The sequence below is a fragment of the Amia ocellicauda genome, chromosome 21, assembly GCF_036373705.1.
Source record: "Amia ocellicauda isolate fAmiCal2 chromosome 21, fAmiCal2.hap1, whole genome shotgun sequence".
NCBI classification, from domain to species: Eukaryota; Metazoa; Chordata; class Actinopteri; order Amiiformes; family Amiidae; genus Amia; species Amia ocellicauda.
The window spans coordinates 22,947,055-22,968,036 of record NC_089870.1 but is presented as its reverse complement, the minus strand read 5'-3'; the positions used below and the strand labels follow the sequence as shown (position 1 = coordinate 22,968,036).

The following is a 20,982-nucleotide window of genomic DNA, read 5'->3' as shown; positions in this document are numbered from 1 at the left end:
GCTTCAGTTGTGTTGGGACCAGTGTGTGTACCATTGCTTCAGTTGTGTTGGGACCAGTGTGTGTGTGTGTGTGTGTACCATTGCTTCAGTTGTGTTGGGACCAGTGTGTGTGTGTGTGTGTGTGTGTGTGTGTGTACCATTGCTTCAGTTGTGTTGAGACCTGTGTGTGTGTGTGTGTGTGTGTGTGTGTGTGTGTGTGTGTGTGTGTGTGTGTACCATTGCTTCAGTTGTGTTGGGACCAGTGTGTGTGTGTGTGTGTACCGTTGCTTCAGTTGTGTTGGGACGTGTGTGTGTGTGTGTGTGTGTGTGTGTGTGTATATATGTGTACCATTGCTTCAGTTGTGTTGGGACCAGTGTGTGTGTGTGTGTGTACCATTGCTTCAGTTGTGTTGGGACCAGTGTGCATTATAGGTCACTAGCGGCTGTCTTGCAGGTCCCTCTCTGACAGCTGCGTATCTGGCCATTTCAGAGCTGCTGGGCAGGCCAGTGAAACCTTCTGATCTATCATTAAACTACAACGTGCCAACTCCATGCCCGCTGTAATGTTTTTCTTGACTTGAGTATCCCTATCTGTGTATGTATCCTATATAGATACCATATTATTATTGTTTTTACTCATACATGTGCCGGGAAGATAAAGGTTGTGGGAATGTGTAAACACGACCTGTGGGCAGGGATGGGGGGGTGCCAGTCTGCTTGGCTGCAGGACATATCAAATTGAAAAGCAGAATCAGGTTGATCTATAGTGACCTCTGATTCAGAAGCAATAGGCCTGACTTCCATTTCCTTTTTCATTTTGCTTAGGAAACATTGATAGACATTTCAGACTCAGGGATTGTTAGAGAACAGGCTGATTTGATGCCGTTTCAAATTAACAGTACAACCGTTTATGTACATAACCAGTGTTTGTGGATGTGAGTCGGTATTCCAGGCCTCACGGTTTTTGGCATTGGCAATACAATGTTCGGTTTACAATACGACAGTCAAACACAGCATTGAGAAGCTTTTGTTTCCATGACTGTGAGTCTATAGGTTATGAAAACACACACCAGTTGCTGTAAATTAGACCTCTATATTTTTGTTGCAGAGTTAAATGAAGCCAGATAACAGTTATTAAATGTCTCTGGTTTGCTTTCTAGAAAGGAGGCAGCTGTGTTTTAAATGCATTGTTTTAAAACTGCCTTGAAAGGGGAATAAATACAACTGTAATCGCAGTCACTGCTGGTAGCTAGCTACAGATAAATAAATCCTGCCTGGGTTGTATTTGGCTCTCAGTTGTGTATTACAGGGTCTCTGTATCTTCATCTGCTCCGTTTGTTTGTAAAACAATTGCCCAGTTGTTTATTAAACACTCCATGTGGTTTTGCTCTGTTTACACACTGTGTCCCGTGCGGCTTCTCTCCCCTCGCAGGCTGCGGGCGTTCGTGCGCTCTGGGGCAGTTCACCTGTTCACAGGGCACTGAGTTGCAAGGAATGGGCCTGTTTAAAGAGCCACAGATTCAAGGGCTGGAGGAGGAGACGTCGGTGGACAGACAGCGTGTGACAGGTGCTTAGAGAATGTGTCCAGAAGCGACAAATGAAAGCGTCCATGTAGCTCACCAGGGGAAAGGGGAAAGGCCACTGGGCAGAGAGGCAATCCTGCACCGCTGTAGAGAAATGCATGGTAGAGGCTCGGCTGAGTTTGAAGTTTGGCTCTGTAACCCCGAGCTCGTCCCAGCTGCACCAGACAGTCTGGCCTGGGCCTTTCGAAGAGCTCGATACCCTGTTTCTGTCTCTGGGAAGGGAAGCGTTGCCAGTGTCTCTGACCAGCCCCTGGTTCTCTGTGGGCTCGATTTGGAAAAGCAAGCCTGCATTTCCTGTTTTTGCCTCCATGCTCACAGCTGTCAGTATTGATCTATTGTCAACATATATAGCTGTGACCTTAATGTATGCATGTATATATTTATTAATTCTTGTATTTGATTAAACAACCCAGTCTGGGGAAACTGCTCAAGTACAAACAGTTTAGAGACGTTGTAGATCTGTCCCACAGGGAAAAGGTGACCCCCGGCAGGCCCTGATCTGCACTCTCTCAATCGGTTGTGCCAGTTTGTGGTTTCTTATTGTCCTTCGGTAAACCCTGCGTTGTCCTCTGGTGTTGTCCTTCAAAGAACCTGTGCGCTGTGTAAATCAGTTACCGATGGAGGTGAGAGGAGCATGTTTTGGTCACCAAAAGATCCTCAGATAATGCTTATGAATCCATGCACGGCCTGATTGCGAGGGATCGTTCCCTGGGTTCTCTCTCAAATTCAGTGTACAGTACGAGGCATTGTGGGCGCCTGGGGAAAGCACAGTAAATGTCTGGGGTTCGTCCAGGACTACAGGTGAAGTGTTCTGGAAGTCCCCACTGGTCAGATGGATCGCGATGGGGTTCACTTGCACTTTTAAAGTATTCTGCCTTCGTTTTGGTTTTGTTTACGTTTTTACAGATGCACCTCCGCTTTAAAACACGTGACAGGTGGTCAGATGTATAGCCGAGCCTTCACACACACGTGAAAAACGTCCTTCATGGAAATCGTAATGAATTATTAATGAGCAGAAGCAAATCCTGTGGAATTTCCAAGAATACCTCTTGCATGGCGGGACGGGGGGTGGGACTCGTGTCGGAGGTCTTGTCTGCTAAGACTTGTTTTAGGGGAAATTAGGTGAAGTCAGAAAGGTGAATTGCGGTGTGAGTAATCTGTGTTCATGCAGAGACGTGCTGCTACCAACGCACATACTTTCTCGATGAATGTTTTGATGAATTTCTTTATTTAATGGTGAAGTGGTTCAAATCAAACACTTTATAATATTTTAAACCTGATTAATGTATGCTGTCTGGTGTGTGCAAGTTGGAAAGATTGCTTCGCCGTTTTCCTCCTCAGTGCAGTTTTAAATCGAAGGTTAGCTGTTAGAAAAAGTCTTATTTTTCTACTGGCGATAAAATAGTAAGATCAGGTTTATGGAAAAAGGATGGAACGGGGAAGATTTGCACTTTGTTTGCACTTTTGTTGTAAGTCGCCCTGGATAAGGCCGTCTGCCAAGAAATACAAATAATAATAATAATAATAATAAATTTGATGTACTGCAGATATGCAAATCAAATACAAAATCTACAGTTAATTAAATTCATCCTCAGGCATGTAAATCACACCGCAAAGAGAGAAATAAATTCAAGTAAGTCTGCGGTGGAAGGAATTATGTAAAATAATCTTGTTATTGTGCCTGTCAGTCCGAGACTTACAATATTATGTGTTTTCTCCAGATGCATATTCATTACAGTAACTTTTAGAGCTTGGGTTTTCCAAATTAGAAAGAATAATTGCATTTCAGATTGGATGAGGATGTAAACTTAAAAACAAGGTCTAGCCCCAAAACTATAACACTGACTCCTATGCCTTTCAAAACAAAATTGCATGAACTTATTGTGTGGTGAATGCCTGCCTAAAGCATTCATTGTCAGTTTAGTTTGAGGAAGCAGGATTTGTCCACTACCTCTTGACGTTTGTTATTCTCTCTGTCAGGAACTGTGTGAATACACAACCACAAACCCATTTCCCACCGTCTGCAAAAAATACATACTTAATAATAATAATGTGTCATGTATGTATGCATTTCTTCCTATTTCTTATCAAATGTAGATGAAGACCAGAAAGGCAGATGGATGAAAGCCATTAAGACAATTCTGTTTGCACAGAAGAACCCTTTGCAAAAGATCCTAGATGTTAAAAAATATATCCCTTTACTGATCAGTCATGTGTAAGTTAATACATCTCTGTGGACATCCGGGATTGTAGTGCTGTGTAACAAAAACATCTCCGCAATACTGTTATACCGATTGTTATGTGGAAGTGTGTTTGAAAAGTGTTGGTTGTCTGTGGTATTTTGAGCAGAATTTGCCGTGCTTTGTGGGTCACCCGGCTCTGTTTTGAAGGCAGGATTGAAAGTGCTGTCAAGGGCAGTTTGATTGTTCTGTCTCGCATTCTGCATCGCTGTAGAAACCCCCTCGGGCCCTTTCTTGTCAGAAAAGCGAAATGGCAGAGAAGAACGCGCCTTTAATTGTAAAACAAGCCTGCGATGCCTGCGATGCATGCGCTGCGCCCTGCCAGGCCTCTGAAGGCACTTAGGGGTGTAATGGGGGGGAAAAACGCTTTGTATAGGTACACTTAAACCTCAGACACTGCAGTCATCTCCAAGGCATTCCTGACGAGACCGAGTGTCCCTCCTGCCTTTCTCTGCTGGCTCTGGTTATGTGGAGACCAGGACTGTGTGTTGTTAATGGAGACCCCAGCTATGCTTTGCTCGTCTTCCTCCGATGTGTGTCAGAGCGATAACACTCTCGGCACATGAGCTCCCGCGCTGCGATAGTTTAGACAGTGTAAACTTGTGCCGTCGCTGTGAGGGACGTGTCCACCACTCCCTGAACGCAAGATCTCACGCCCAGTTCCCTGGAAGTAGTGTGTGTGTGTCTCAGTGTGTTGCATGGCAGCCAGCAGGGACGTGGAGTGTGTGTTTTACAGTGAGTGTGTCAGGAAGTCATTGTTGCATGGTGGGTGGCAGTGAGGTGGTGGAGTGTGTGTGTCCCTGTCTGTCCTTCCTTCCGTATTAACAGCAGCAGGACTCTGTCTGGTGTCTTCAGTCAAGCCTTTCCTGCAGCTTCAGTAGTAGACACTCCCTGTGAGAGTTGAATGAAAGAGTGTCTAGGTCTTAAACTTGTGTATATGCTTTCTGGTTGACCTATAGACTGGAGATAAATGAGCATGTTACTGATACATGATCTGACTTAAGCTAGACCTTGGAGTTTTCATAAGGCAGTGTGGAGAGAGAGAAGGAGCACCATTTGAATTTGGTGGTTTGAATCTGGGTACATTCAGTTTACACGAGAGAACCAAAATAACAACCGAAAACCCCCCTGAAAAACAAACGGGCAAATGCATTTAGAACCGAGGTGAGCCAGGCCTTTCAATAGCATCTTAATAAGTTCCTTTTGAAAAACCCCAAACCCAGGTCTGAGAGTCAATTGCTGGGCTGGTTTGTGCGCAGCTGTTGTGCGGTGTTGCGATGCTGCGCGTTTGCGAGTTTTGCTCTGAGCCTGCGGAGAGGGCTTAGGACCCACACCTCGGAGGCCGTGTCAGGGAGGCTGTCTGGCTGTGTACATCACTGGTGCCGGGGATTAAAATAGACGTTATCTGGGTTAAAAACAGATTTTCAGGTCACTGCCTGCAATTCTTTGTTGTCGATTCTTATTTTAGTTTGGATCCTTCTGCTGAACTCCTGGACTCATTCTCCTTAGTGATTGTCCTGCATTGCAAATATTAATTCTACTCTGTTCCAACAGCTTGTTCTTGGTTTTTATTGCCTCTTTAAAAAGTTGTTTTATTTGCTCCATTATTAATAGTGGGATTGGGGTGGCCGTTAAATTAAATACCAGCGGCTCATCCTTGTGAAGTGCGTTGGGGAGCTGTGGACCCGTCCCATGTGATGAGGGCTAGTTTTGCTCGGCGTGTTTGGCTGTTAACTAGTGCGCACAGGAGCCGGTGCTGCCAGGGCAATCGTCAAACTTTGCAGAGGCCGTCAAGTTCTGACATTCTAGTGTTGTTGTACCATTTTATGGAAAGAATGCCCTTTTGATGTGGGCTAGGCAGCTGCTTTGGGGAATTGAAGTGAAACGCATGCAGTGTTACTTATTAACAGTGCTGGCAGAGTAACGTGGCTCGTGTGCATCCCTCCCAGGAGTGTTGACTGGTAACTATAGGACAGACGAGCTCCAACTAACTGTATTCAATAGATGGTCATATAAGCAGATCTTTCAGAAAGTCAGGGTGGGACATGAAAAAACATTTTGCCATTTGTCCGTTTTCCCCCACGGTGCTCTTGGTATGAAATGGCTAAATCCTAAGTAATGCACAAGTGTTTCAGAAGGTGCTTTTGAAAGATCGTCCAGGCGGCGTTGTTGCCTTTGTGCACTGGTCAGGGATACGTGTTCTTGTGCTGAGATCATGTGATGCAGAGAGAGGATGCTTGGGCTCGTAAGATCAGACTCTGGTATTGGATCTCTCCCCGACAGGCAGGGTACGAGCTGGCTGGGGGGTTGGGCTGCCTTATTGAAGTGCCGTGTGCGAGTCGGCCAGAGAACACCTCTGTTTACACCACGGGGAAAACAGTCCGCACTAGGGCTTCCCTGCCCTGGAGGTGCTTAGTGTGTTTCTGGCTGTTTGGAAAGGGCAGCCACATCCTTTATTGTACTCTCAGCTTGTTTGGAAGGCAACTATATTTATATTTTCTTGGTTAAACAGGCTGTCACATGGGCATGACTGGTTAAAAAAAAATACAAAAGCTCTGACCCTAGACAGACCGAGATGGACCCTGTACTGCTACATGTAACACGCTTCTGCAAACTGTGCGAAAAATGAAAGCTTTTGATTAATCAGGATGCGTTTTCCCATTGTGTAAGCACCGTTACAAATGTTTCAAGTAGATTGTTTCAATGCATACTTATTTAAAAAAAGAAGGAAGCTGTGATTTGTAGTGATTGAGGTTTGTCACTTCAGATTACATTGTGGTTGAAATGGAGGCTTCAGTGCTCTAGAGTTCAGCCGTGGTTTCCTGAATAATGCAGAATGCAATTAAGATACTAAATTGTTTTTTATATCCATGCCGTGGGTTTATCAGGGCTGCTTGAGAAGTTTAATTGGGGAAGCACGGAAAGCGAGTTAACATCAAGCCAAACTTATTTTGAAATTAATGTAGACTAGTGAAATCCAGCACATTACACACTAAAGTAGGGCTGGGCGATATGACTTAAAAATAATATCTCGATATTTTTAGAAGTTTGGGCGATAAACGATGTATATCTCTGGTCTTATTTTGTGGCTTGATTGGATAAAAACAAGAAATAAAGACATTCAAACTACAAGTATTTCGTTAATCCTCCAATAAGCAAAACTAACAAATACTACATACAGGCTGTCATGGTAAATATATGCAGAATGCAACACATTACAGTGCAAGTGTTGTGTGATTACTATTACGTGTGTTATGTTGTTATGGGATATAATATATATATATATATATATATATATATATATATATATATAAGTTTAAAAATAGCTGGCGTTACAATAGTTTTAATAAATCTTAAATGCAGGGTGCCTTATCCCAGGGATTTTATATAGAACAATTATCTGGTCAAGGAAGGCTGGACAGCAGCTCCCGTCTAAAAACAATTTTTGAGACATCGGTGAATATGGATTATTTATTCGAGAAAAAGTAAACGTCATAATGCTTACGCGTTTCGACTTATCTTCCTCAGAGCACAAATATAAATATACACATTATGATTTACTGTCACATAACAACAGTAACACAAGTAATAGTGATCACGCAACACATGCGCTGTAAGGTACAGATTCAGGTAGATTTAGCACAGCCGGGTTTATAGTGGCGCATTAACATCTGCTAGACAGGGACATTTCTTTCTGACTGTCGCGTCTCGATTCTACTTACAGTACAGCACGTTGTTAATACAAAATAGTTGTATTATTATTATTATTATTACTACTATTATTATAACTGTTGAACCACTTCACCATCTTAATAAAAAGAAAATGATACTTGCTTTGCATTGCTTTCCAATTTATTAAAATGCAAACAAACGTTATTATTAATTTTATACAAATGATATCGGTCTAAATTAGCAGGGGTGGGTGGTGCTTGCAGATTGAGTTCAGCCCGGCGACGAGAGCGGGGCGCAACGTGTGCGCATGCGCATTAAAGTATCTCTTGGTTATGTTGGTTATTGTGTGTCCAGTTCACTGTCCTCATGTCTGTCTGTGTTTCTGATGCACATTTCTCACCTGCATCCGACACGTGTGGAAGAATCGGGAAGAACGCAGAGCATCCTAATGACGAAAAATACTGCCGTAAGGATTGCAATTTGCGACACCACGATATAAACTATATAGCATAATATGAAACGATATGACGATATACACTCACCTAAAGGATTATTAGGAACCCTGACAATTTCTCATTAATGCAATTATCTAACCAACCAATCACATGGCAGTTGCTTCAATGCATTTAGGGGTGTGGTCCTGGTCAAGACAATCTCCTGAACTCCAAACTGAATGTCTGAAAGGGAAAGAAAGGTGATTTAAGCAATTTTGAGCGTGGCATGGTTGTTGGTGCCAGACGGGCCGGTCTGAGTATTTCACAATCTGCTCAGTTACTGGGATTTTCACGCACAACCATTTCTAGGGTTTACAAAGAATGGTGTGAAAAGGGAAAAACATCCAGTATGCGGCAGTCCTGTGGGCGAAAATGCCTTGTTGATGCTAGAGGTCAGAGGAGAATGGGCCGACTGATTCAAGCTGATAGAAGAGCAACTTTGACTGAAATAACCACTCGTTACAACCGAGGTATGCAGCAAAGCATTTGTGAAGCCACAACACGTACAACCTTGAGGCGGATGGGCTACAACAGCAGAAGACCCCACCGGGTACCACTCATCTCCCCTACTAATAGGAAACGGAGGCTACAATTTGCACAAGCTCACCAAAATTGGACAGTTGAAGACTGGAAAAATGTTGCCTGGTCTGATGAGTCTCGATTTCTGTTGAGACATTCAGATGGTAGAGTCAGAATTTGGCGTAAACAGAATGAGAACATGGATCCATCATGCCTTGTTACCAGTGTGCAGGCTGGTGGTGGTGGTGTAATGGTGTGGGGGATGTTTTCTTGGCACACTTTAGGCCCCTTAGTGCCAATTGGGCATCGTTTAAATGCCACGGCCTACCTGAGCATTGTTTGTGACCATGTCCATCCCTTTATGACCACCATGTACCCATCCTCTGATGGCTACTTCCAGCAGGATAATGCACCATGTCACAAAGGTCGAATCATTTCAAATTGGTTTCTTGAACATGACAATGAGTTCACTGTACTAAACTGGCCCCCACAGTCACCAGATCTCAACCCAATAGAGCATCTTTGGGATGTGGTGGAACGGGAGCTTCGTGCCCTGGATGTGCATCCCACAAATCTCCATCAACTGCAAGATACTATCCTATCAATATGGGCCAACATTTCTAAAGAATGCTTTCAGCACCTTGTTGAATCAATGCCACGTAGAATTAAGGCAGTTCTGAAGGTGAAAGGGGGTCAAACACAGTATTAGTATGGTGTTCCTAATAATCCTTTAGGTGAGTGTATATCATATGATGATAAATAAAATACCTTGGATTATACTTTAGACTAGGGCTGTGCGATAGATGTTTTTCTATTTTTTTATGGGGCCACCAGCCATGTGAATGGATTGAACAACACCGATTGTGGACTTCCACTTTTCTGGTTTTGAGATTTGAATCCTGATTGTTTGTACAGGTGGAGCTTTTCATGGTATAAGCAGGTACCAGGTCCCTGTGGTTTCTCAAAGCTTATTTCCTCCTTTATCTGTAGATGTCTAATGATGTAACAACCTGAAGTGGTCAAAGTAAATTCATCTTCTTTCCGCTTTGGTTCTGAGTGACCTTGTTGAGCTGCTGCCCAGTGTTTATTCACAATGGGTCCAAAGGCAGAGAACCAGTTGCAAACCGTTTAAAACACGGGCACTCCCAGCAGACCGGTGTAGATTTGTCTTGAAAGCACCTGGGCTACATCTCCATACATCTCCCAACTCAGGACCATGTGTGCAGACAGTGCTCCAGTGACAATCAAGGCAACACAATTGACAGAAGTGTCACAATTGATCTGTCGCGCAGGGATGGAGGGTCCGTCTGTGTGGTTTCACTGGCGGGACGTGCCTGAGCACACATCCTGGCTCCCAGTGACACCCTTCTTTCCCATTTTAACACCCCCATCTTAAATTTCAAGACTGTCAGCAAGCCGTCGATATCTGCATGTGACCTTTTGTCGTTTGCCGTAGACCTTTCACATAGTAGTGTGTGCACGGCCTTTCCTCAGCGCTGCTTTAATATTGTTTACAAGGACAACTAGACCCTGTCCTGGGTTCCCCTTTTACTTTCAGCCACAGTTACTTCCTTGAGCTTGATTTTAATTTGAATTCTAATAGTCACAGAAATGAAACATTTATTTATCTACAGAGCGTTTATTCAAACATCTTGCCCATCGCAAGCATGAAGTCATCAACAAAGACCTGGAATGGAAAACGCAGAGCCACAGGGTTTGGGACGACGACAACAACTACAACAACAACAACAACAACAACAACAACATTGTATCCAAAAGAGCCAGATAGAGTTGTGTTGTGCTGTCCGGATGCACAGTATTGCCCAGGGGCAGCGGTGTAACCAGAGTGTGATGGGGCTCGAGTCCCTGTGACACATGGGGGGGCTGTGGACGGGGCTATGCTGAGGGCAGCTGCTTGTTTGTGTCTCCTGCGGCTGACAGTTTTCCACTGCAGTCGGAGAGTAAGCGCTCATAACTCCATAATTATAGCCCTGGCAGGGGGACTGCGCTGGGAGCAGGGATGCCCCGTAGGTGAAGGCAACTGTTGTGCTGCCAGAAAAAGCAGATGTGAGGGCGCCAGGTGGAAAATGGGGGTGTGGTCAAGGAAACGCAGAGAGGGAGGGGGCGCTTCCCGGCCCACCGGGGGCTCGACGCCCTCTGTGGCTCTCGGCTCCCATGATGCAGTGCGGCGCGTGCGTCAGCTGCTGTAGATAGGCCAGGACGCAATGCTGCCGCCTCAGAAACCACTCGCTGGGACAGATTAAGTGATGTGGATTGAGGGATTTATTTTAAACTTCAATTGAAGAATAACAGCTTGAGTTTTCTTCTCCTCTTATTTGTGCCGAGAAAGACATGGAAAGTTCTGTGGATATTCTGTTTAAAAATGTTTGAATAAACAGAAATTATAAAAGATCAATTTTAGTTTTTTGTTGCTGTATTGTTTTGTTGTATTATTGTTCAAATCAGCAATAAAACCTGACCAATCAAATAGAGGCTAAACCTTGATCTTCCCAAAAGTGATTGAGTTTGTTGGCCTGAACAGAAGCAGACTTTTCTCTTGCACTGCTTTCCTCATTCAACACGACCACGGGCCCAGGGCTGTTAAAATAAGCTGCCCAGAACCACTCAAACTTCTGCAGCTGTTCCTCTGCTGAACTTCTTAATAGCACTCAATTAGTGCCGTTTAACCCTTTCACCACCTCCGAAATGGAAACCTCATACTGCTCAGTGCCCCCAACCCCCTACAGACAGCAGTTAATGGCTTCGATGCCTCAATAATGACTTGGTCTGGGATGCTGACCTTTTGATAGAAAGCTGGCGTCTCAATTCCTGTGGCTTGTCAGCATGTTGAAACAAAATACCGGAGAAGCCTTGGATGAGATGTCTCAAATGTAGAGAGTTTAAAGTTATTTATAAGCATGTTTTTGTGTGTGTTTTGTAGTGTTAGCAGAAGGGGTCATAAAGGGTGTGACTGAAACTGAACGAAACTGAAATGTTTTCTAGAAACATTCACTCATACTATATGAGGTGCTGAATATTGTTGTGGGATGAATATTTGGGACGTGCGCACCAGTCTGGGGGATGTAGTTGTGAGGGTAAAGAGCTTGTTTACTGTGTGTGTGTCTGCAAGCAAGAGGGAGCTAGAAAGTGTGAGAGTTGCATGAAAGCGAGGCCCGGTTGTGATTGTGGAGTAGTGTGGTCTGCCTCCTTGTTTCTGAGAGTCAAAATTGGTCAATTACTTCTATTATTATTGTCACAGTTGACTGTTGGGCCCAGCCTGTATTGTTGAGGGGGAGCTTTCACAGATTTGCCTTTTGTTATTGGTCTTGTCAAATAGTGTTTGAAATGCAGTCCTAGTTTGCACACTGTGACTGTAAATCTCTGGCGTGCAGCGGGTTCAGAATTCATATCACAACCAGCAAAAAAAAAAAAAAACGCACACACACACGGTGAAGCATTGACGAAGCACCGATGGGCTCTCGTGATGCCGTCTGCCACGAATATTGTTCTGATGTGCGGATGGGGGTGGGCCGATCAGAAGCTGGTTTACTGGGTAAACAGTGGGATTGTCACAGGGAACCTGGCGATCAGCGCTCAAGTAAAAATCACGGCCCTGCTATTTCTGTGCAGCTTTCCAGTCTCAGATCGGGTTACACCAGGGCTTGTGCTCCTGACTTTCACTGGCTCTCTGCCACCAAAGAGCGTTTCACGCAAAATACAAAATGGCTCTGAGCTTACTGACATACACACGCAGTTGTCTTCCTGCGTAACACAAGGAAATAAGGTGTGTGTGTATTGTCTCCTCGTGTTCAGGTACTGTTAATTCTCAGCACCTGAAAGGAGTAACTTTAGTGTAAAGCAGGATGACACTTCTACACGGTTGTCGAGTGTTAACAGTGGGGAGATGAAAGTGGAAATGATCCCACAGCCGAACTGATGCAAATTTACTTGAAAAACTAAAAATACACCTTGTTAGAAGCCTGTTCCAATCCTCGGAAGAGCTGTTCTTTGAAGAACTTCTAAGAATATATTATTTTTCCTCCTTTAATTTTTATACAGATGTGAACGGTGTAAATGTCCAGCATGCCCTGTTAGAATGGCATCAAATTACAATAAAGAGTAATATGTTTCGGAAAGCCTAATGAATTATGGACAATGGCATTAAAGCACAAGAGACCGCAGGGAGGAGGTTTTATGTGTTCTTCAGTCGGCCCTGGGCACAATCCTGGGAGAGTAAGTTACCATTCAGATGAAATTAAATGGCACCATTTTCTTCAGGCGAACATTTTCATTTTGGGAAGGTTTTACTCCTGACTGACTTGAAAAGCTCAGATTCACAGCTGAAACTTTAACACTAGCGATCCCTTGCATAATACACAGTTTTATTGTATGTATTTAAAAAAAAAAATGGTCATCTTGCAGGCCATGGGGGTTGATGTGACTTCTGAAGGCCCTCTCTCTGTCTTGCAGGCTCGGATAGCATTCCTACAAGGAGAACGAAAGGGGCAAGAAAACCTAAAGAATGACCTCGTAAGAAGAATAAAAATGTTAGAATATGCATTAAAGCAAGAAAGGTAAGTTATTATTTTTTATTTTTTTGTAGTTTTCCTCTAGTTTTTGGTTTATCCCCCCTGAGTTCAGGTGCTTAAACTGAAATACTCTGTAGCCTCTGTCCCAGTTTGTCCATCCCATATTGGAGGGTTTTTGTGACCGGCCAGCTCTCCTCGCCCCTGTCCTAGGGGGAACAGGTGGATGTGTCCTGCAGGCTGTTTTGCAATGACCAAATTCGGCAGACATTCCTAGAATACAGTGTCCAAAATCGCTTTCCCTGGTAAAAAATAAATGTGTTTATATATGTGTTTGCTACTTTCACTATACCTCGATTATTTGGCATGCAATTGCTTTCCAGGATCTACTGAGGAAGAGGAAGGAGTTAGTTCTCCTGTAAGTTTATTTTAGGACAGTAACATCTCCTTTGCAAATAATATGATGCAAAACGATGAATGCCATTTTGGTTTAATACTTGTAGCTGGTTTTTGTGTTTGTTACAAATGGCCAATCACAGTTTTGTTCACGGTGAATGTGTGTTACTTGCTCATACAGAAAAGTTTGAAATTATTCCTTATTAGAGGGTCCATAGAAACTAATAACCAGCACAGGCTGGCCGAACAGAAGCCAGGATTGCAGTGTTTATAGCCGTCTAAACCTTGTTGTAGTTTTGCTAATCCTCAGTTGTTCCCATGTGTTACAGTCCGTAGTGATGCACAGAGTATGTGTCTCTGCTGCTTTTGGAAACCTAACACTCGTGTTCCTCTTCCAGGGCGAAATATCACAAATTAAAATACGGCACTGAACTCAATCAAGGTGACCTAAAGATGCCCACCTTTGAATCAGGTAATGCAATTTGTCCTCTTGACTTTAAATTATGAGATGTGGTTATTTATTTTTTACGGGGGTTTGCTTTAGCGCTGCACAGTTTTTGTGTGACGGCTACAGAATGATCCTAAATGTGGTGATTGACAGTTACTGTGGGAGAAACTCAGGAGGCGGATTCAATCGGACTCTCATTACTACCAGCTGGTTAGCCAATACAAACTGAAGGGTGAGGCTTAAACAGCATGAAAATCAGCCGAACCAGTCAATGTACAATAGGCTTGTGCAGAAATGGTTTACTGTAAGAAATAATCATAATAAACTATTTTCCTCCCTCGCGGCTGTTAATGAGTTTCTGTTCAAACGGGGACGGAGCCGATGAGGTTTTACTGTGGGGGACAGGCCTGTAGAAACGGTCCCTCAAGCTGAACGTTTCTAGGCTGCGTAAAGAAATCCAAGGTCTCTTCCTGCTTGGAGACTAATCCTGACACCACAGCATGACACGGCTTCGTCACTACCGCTCATCATTCACTTGTCTTTGTTTTTGATTGTAATCTCTGGTATGAACGAGCAATGACAAAACCAGTCCTCCTCCGCCTGGTGTTTTGCTTCCCATCTAATATGTTCGCAGTGACTGTCCGTTTGTTTGTCTGGCAGCAGTCCGGGGATTGCAGTGGGGGGGCATGTGAAATCTGTGCCTTAAGTACTATTGAACACTAGATCCCAAGAAACGGCTCCAATTTCAGTCCAATATTGCAGTGATAGAGGAAAAGTTTAACCTGAAAATGTCACCTCAGCACTTAACTGGCTTAAAGATTTCTTGGCATATAAAAAAACAAAACCTCGATGCTTTGAGCACTGTGTTGGGGGCGCGATGGCTCTCAAATAAGCAAAGTCAGCTTCAGCATATCGATCTGCGGTGCTTATGGAGGGAACTGGGAGCATCGGCACTTTTCAGTTCTGTGTTTTGCAGCAAGGCTGGCTGTAATCGTTCAATAGAAGTAGTACAGCTCTCAACACGCATTCTGGGCCCTCCGTGTTCGTGTCTGCGTGAATGTATACCCGTGTATACGTGTGCTGTTACCTTATGACAGGGGTTTTCAAACCGGTCCTGGAGTACCCCCTGCCCTGCTGGTTTTTGTTCCAACCTATGTCTTAATTACTTAATTGAATGGTATATTGCTTTGTTAGGTCAATTAAGCAATTAACACCTCAGTTACAACAAAAACCAGCAGGGCAGGGGGTACTCCAGGACCGGTTTGAAAACCCCTGCCTTATGAGAACATATGAAATGTCTGAATGGGATGGGGGGGCGGGGAAAGGTGATTGGTACTTCCACCCACACCTTCTATATGTCGTATGTCTTTGTCATATGTCCCAGTGGGTGTGTGACTTTCAGGAGGTTGTCATGATGACTGGGCTGCTGTTTGTGGGGTTTTGTTGTTGTCGTTTATTTTCTCTCCAAGCTTTGAAAGACTTTGCCATGATGTGGGTTAATTTGGTGTGATTACAAGGAATTAAGCCTTTCTAATAGTGTGTAATACAATGAGTAAATCAACTTTGTGATCCTTTTTAAGTGCTCTGTGTGATCTGGAATTTGTGGGGGGTGGTGGGTCAGAGTCTGTCCTATCGGCCTCCTAATAGCTTTGCTTTATTTCGCACCTGTAGAAGAAACCAAAGAGACAGAGGTCCCAGCTGTACCACAGAACAGCCAACTAACATGGAAACAAGGCAGGCAGCTGCTTAGACAGTGAGTACCGAGCCTGTGACTGGGAATCATTTGTTCATTTGTGCGTTTAATTGTTTTTTCTGTCATGAAAATTCCATTTGCTTGTATGCTGTATGCTATTTCCGTGCTGTTATACTGTAATCTTTTTCAGATACCTGTATCTTAAATAGAAAATATATTTGGGGTAAACTAAATGTAATCTACAGATTGTATTTCTTCCCCCTTCCTAGATATCTTCAGGAAGTAGGTTATACAGACACAATACTAGACGTGCGGTCTCAGAGGGTGCGCTCTTTGCTGGGGTTGTCGGGCTCTGAGCAGAATGGCTCCGTAGAGACCAAGAACCTGGAGCAGATCCTCAATGGGGGAGAGTCTCCGGCCAAACAAAAGGGACAGGATGTAAAAAGGTAAGCGGCCCTGTAATCCCACTGCTGACACCAACACGTCTCCATGTTATGATGGCAGCAGCATTGTAGAAGGAAAGGGGACAAATCTGATTATTTTTGAAAAACAATTTCTCCAGCATTGAATCAACAGTGAAGAATCGTCAATGTATTTTATTGTCTTTGTATTCCCCATATGCTTCCATTTTCTCTAGACTAATATTACGCACTGATAGTCCGGCATCAGGAGATGGTTAACAAGTTCCTTTAAGCACACAATTAACAGTGCCTCTCCTGCGCGTTCTAGGTGATGATTGTGTTCACAGTGATGCCTGAAATTGCTATGTTAGCTAAGTGCATCTATTACAGGAATCCAGGCGATGTTCTGGAAACGTTTAACTTCTTAGAAAACGCAGATGACAGTGACGAAGAGGACGAAGAGGAGGGGGACCTGGTAGATGACATCACGGACGGCAAGGAGACGCACAGAATAAACAAGAAACACAAAATCAAGGTTTTATACTTTTTCTTCCCCGTTAAAATGTGTGTTTTTGATGGCTGTAGTAATTGAATATTCAGAGTGTGGTGGGTGGGGCTTAACAGACAAACGAGGGCCCAAATCCCCATGAACCCCCCCAAAAAAACTAAATTGTAATCGTGAGCTGGAAAACAATTGGTCGCAGCGACTTCCCTTTACAGACTCTCTCCTTTGGCAGATCGGTAATGAGGGACTGGCGGCAGACCTTCCGGACGACCCCGACACCGAAGAGGCCCTGAAGGAATTCGACTTCCTCGTGACGGCGGAGGACGGGGAGGGCGCCGGGGAGGCCCGTAGTTCAGGGGACGGAACAGAATGGGGTAAGCTTTGCTCTCGGACCACCCGGGCTTACAGTAGGAGCCCGTAGGTAAGAAGATGGACTTGGACTTCGCGGTCCTCACTTTGCCTCTCAGTTTCAAGGACTTGCTTTGTGACACCACCACCTCAAACGCCAGAAATGAGGCAACCAGGACACTTCTGAATAGATTGCGGTTTTATTTTTGTTTGTTTGTTAGTCTACAGCTTCCATTTTTCTAAATCTGTTCTAGTTGTTTGATTGAATGAATGCCTTCTCCATGTTAAATGGCATTTGCAATTTCCAAATAAAATAAAACCAGCTCATCTAAGCAGTCAAAGAGCTTATTTTTCCAATTTTAATTTGACTGGAACATTCTTATTGGAATCAACTTTTAGATTGATGAGGCTATTTATTTATTAAGTTGGTTATTCTGTTATTCTTCACCTGCTCTCGGTTCCAGAAGCTCGTGGAGTGCCATAGCTCTTGGTTTGCGTTGATGGTGTCTAGGAGATCGAGAATGGTGGTGTCATCCCTGCAAGGCTCCTTGTGTTCATCAGACTCCATACTGTGACCGTGCCGTCAACGTGCTGCTTGCCCCGACACCTGCGCTGCCCTGTGTTAGATATGTTCTCTGTGCAATTCTGTGGCTTGCTGGTCCTGGTCATGCTTCCTTGTTTCATACAATACTGACTACATCCATGAGATGTTGTGTAGGGGGATGTAGTTGTTATAGGATCAAGAATACTGGGGGTTTGCTTTGTTTTGTTGATTTCTGTGAGATGTTTAGTCACTTTGAGTCCTGTTGAAAACCTGACAATTGTGCGGAGGCATTGGTGCTGGTGGCTGGAGGGCCCAGCGGTGCTGTGAAGCGCCCCCTGCAGTGAGGGCCAGTTGGGGGGCCCTTCCTGTCTTCAGCTGAGGTCTGCAGCCAGTTGTATAAGAGCCCATTAAGTACCGATTAACTTGTGCAGTAAATACAGCGGAGGGTTTGACTGCAGTGAGTTAATGAGCCGTGCCCTTAAATCCAAAGAAGAGAGAGATCCCAGAGAATAAAACGATGGGGAAACTTTGCTGTAGTTTTCCAAATCCCTGCCTCCTGTTACTCCTCCGCGTGAGTCTTGGCTTACAGACTCTGTTGGAGATGGACTGGGTTTCCTTCAGGGTGACGCTGCTGAACTCACACCCTGCAAATGGCATCTATGACTTATAAGCTGGTGCCAAAACTGTGATGTGATCAGGACTGGCTCCACTGAGGGCCTTCTGACCGTGACTCGGGCTATGGAGCACCCCTAATGTCCTGCTTTGGATATTGATGGTCACTGGGCTGTACACACGCCCTATTGCCGTTTATAATTAGCATGAAGAATTTTCGGGAGATTTTTGGTTCGAAAATATGGGAAATCTCCATTTTTTTTTTTTATGTCACGTCTTATTCAGCATTTGAAGGCCTTGATTGGTGGCCTTGAAATCGGTCTCATGTACATTGTGTTTTGCCATGTTTTTTGTTCCTCCCCTCTTGAGTTCTTGTAGTTTGGGAAGTTGACCATCTGAGTCTGGTATTTAAGTAGCTGTCTAGTCTGTCTAATCTTCAAGGGCAACATCCCCTCAGCACTGGGGGGACAGTTGTTATGTGAGCAAATCTGTACAGCGAAAATGCAAACTCTTCTACAAAGCTCGCTTTCCTGCTGCTGTGAGTTTAAGTCGCATGTCTTCTCCTTTGTCTCATTCAACACGTTCTCATTCAGTGGCATCATAGGATTTCCAGATCTAGTTTGTGTTCAGTGGTGTCCCTTTGTAGTGGTTTTGTGTGTTCCCTTACCTTGTCCTCGAGATTGTCTCAAAGCATAACAAAATAACAGGCCACAAGACCGAGAAACCGGTGGGGGGGCAGCCTGCTGAGGAATTCACTCAGGTGATGTGGTTCATGTGTGTGGAAGTGACGAGTACAACACATACCACTCACTGGCCTTCACTCACATCTCAAACATCTGGCTAATAAATGCAGATGTGTAAGAATGGTGTTTCAGAGCCACTGAATTCACATGTCTGTGCCACAGCAGAGCACAAAAAAAAACCTTGTCCCTGACCACACATCTCACACAGGAGGGTCTTCGTACAGGAAAGTCGCTTCACAAGACACGGAGGAGAGTTTCATACACTTTTATTTCACACACTAATTAAGTTGAAGTTTTCTGAGGTAGAGAAGCCAGGCCACACCCCCTGCCCTCCCTTTTGAAAATTGACCGAAGGGGAGTGTTTTTTCTCGCTTGGGGTGTGACGGTTGTTGTGAAACGATCTCCCCCCAGCACCGACCGGCCCACTCACACACTCGACAGCTTCTCCAGCGGCCGGGAAGAGCTGGGAAGGTAGGGAAGATGACGGCATAAATAAAAACAATGAATGATCTTCAGAGCAGCGAAAACAAAACATACACATTTTGTGAATATATAAAATGTGATCATAGGTGGTAAACATACACAGAAAGAGTTGAGACCCACTGAATGGGCCGAAACGATCACAGTGCTGCTGCTGACCTGCCTGCCTGACCCCCTACTGACGTTTAACCGTGCATGTGCTGTGCGGGGGGACCTGTCCTCGGCCGTGGAGGCCTGGGAGGCAGACCAGGGGCTGCTGTGCAGCCTGAAGGAGCAGTACAAGAAGGAGCGGAGGGGCAAGAAGGCAGCGCAGAGTAAGTGCAGCTGACGGTCAGCAGCATCGCTCACCGCTTCCTCATCGTCGCACCCTCTCTGCCCCCCCTTCCGCCGCTCTCCTGACATCACTGCATTCAGGGGGGACGTCCCGGTGCAGACGGAAGGGTGCGGCTTCGCTGTAGTCGATCGCCTGTGACCATGTGGCATTATGGGTAAAAAAAACTAGAGAAAAAAAATTGAGAAATTGGCCACCTCCAAGCTGTCTAAAATAAATAAATAAGCCCAGTGATTAGGTCAGGTCACCTCATATTCACTAATCCTATAATTAGAGGCTGCTGTTACTCAACATTAGACATTTGCATGATAACCTGGGAATGTGCTCGACCAATCACAGCCCTGCCTCGCCTGTCTCATGCTTTTCATCCCAACATGGCGTGTTTGATATTCTGAGCAGGGGGTGTTAAACCTGTGCCCGACCAGTCTGCTCTGACACTGTATGCAGCTTTAAAAATAATAATAATAAAAAAACTTTCTGTCATTTTAAACATGCAATCTATGACTCTGTATGGAAATGCTTTTTTGATATCCCCCACCTGCTCATCACAGTGCACTCAAACGCTTCATGCACTGCAGGCCACGCCCCCAGGGTCCTCAAACGCTTAATGCACCCCCAGGGTCTTCAGCTTCCATACACTTCCTTGCTAGAGAGTTTAGTTCAGAGCTCTGCCCACCTGGGGTCTAGTGAGCAAATGTCTCATGCTTGAATGCCTATAGATTTTGTGCATGTTGTGCTGAAAGACTTTACTCTAAAACCCCCCCTCTTATAGAAGATGACCCTCTCCAGTGTCTGCTCCCTGAAGGCTTTTAGAAGGACTTTACTAAAGTCTTTACTAAAGAGTTGAACAGAGGGACTTGGGGAAGTGGGGGGGGTGTAGGCCTTCAAAAGGACAACGTTTGTCATGTCGTAGCATCGCTGTAGCTTTGTGGCAACACTTGTCCAACGTCTCGCACTGGAGCTGTGGTCCGGCCCCAACGACATGCAGCGCTCACTCCAGAGTGAACCTGTGCTATCGGCCTTGATTTACAGGGGTCAACAGGACAAAACTGCAGGACATGATAGCAGATCTGAGAGACGACGAGCCCCCCCACGTCCCCTTCGGCGTCGTTAATCAGGCTAGACTCTCGGCTGCTGCTCAAGCGACTGATCGCGAGGGTTCGAGAGCTGAGGAAGGTACCCATGCGCTCCGCTCCTGTGTTGCTGCCGCCCTCGGTCATGTTGTGGTTTCAGTTGGCTGTCGTCTCCTGTGAGGGACGTCTCATAGATGGTAGCTTTTATTTTCAGCAGAATCTGTTCGACCACAGGAGAGAACCTTCTGTTCAGGTCAATTTAATCATCTTGGTGTTGTTCCTTTGGTTTTACTGGTGTAAAGCAATACAGTTTGTGTGTTTAACAAAAAAAAAACAATATTATCTGGATTACATGGCCTGGATTTGCTCTGTTGGAGACTAAAATGGTTCCCTAG

General features: G+C 44.7%; 1 protein-coding gene across 3 annotated transcripts in view; it reads left to right on the top strand.

The window, feature by feature from the left end:
* strn3 (striatin, calmodulin binding protein 3) overlaps positions 1–20,982 on the top strand; it is a 32,104-nt gene that overhangs the window by 1,476 nt on the left and 9,646 nt on the right. For 2 of the 3 annotated variants that reach the window (XM_066694728.1, XM_066694727.1), the window contains exons 2-8: positions 12,958–13,061; positions 13,808–13,881; positions 15,529–15,610; positions 15,820–15,996; positions 16,342–16,486; positions 16,689–16,830; positions 20,547–20,690. In XM_066694728.1, coding sequence (XP_066550825.1) covers positions 12,958–13,061; positions 13,808–13,881; positions 15,529–15,610; positions 15,820–15,996; positions 16,342–16,486; positions 16,689–16,830; positions 20,547–20,690 — 868 coding nt within the window. The remainder of the gene's footprint in view (positions 1–12,957; positions 13,062–13,807; positions 13,882–15,528; positions 15,611–15,819; positions 15,997–16,341; positions 16,487–16,688; positions 16,831–20,546; positions 20,691–20,982) is intronic. The other variant, XM_066694729.1, reaches the window with a different exon arrangement.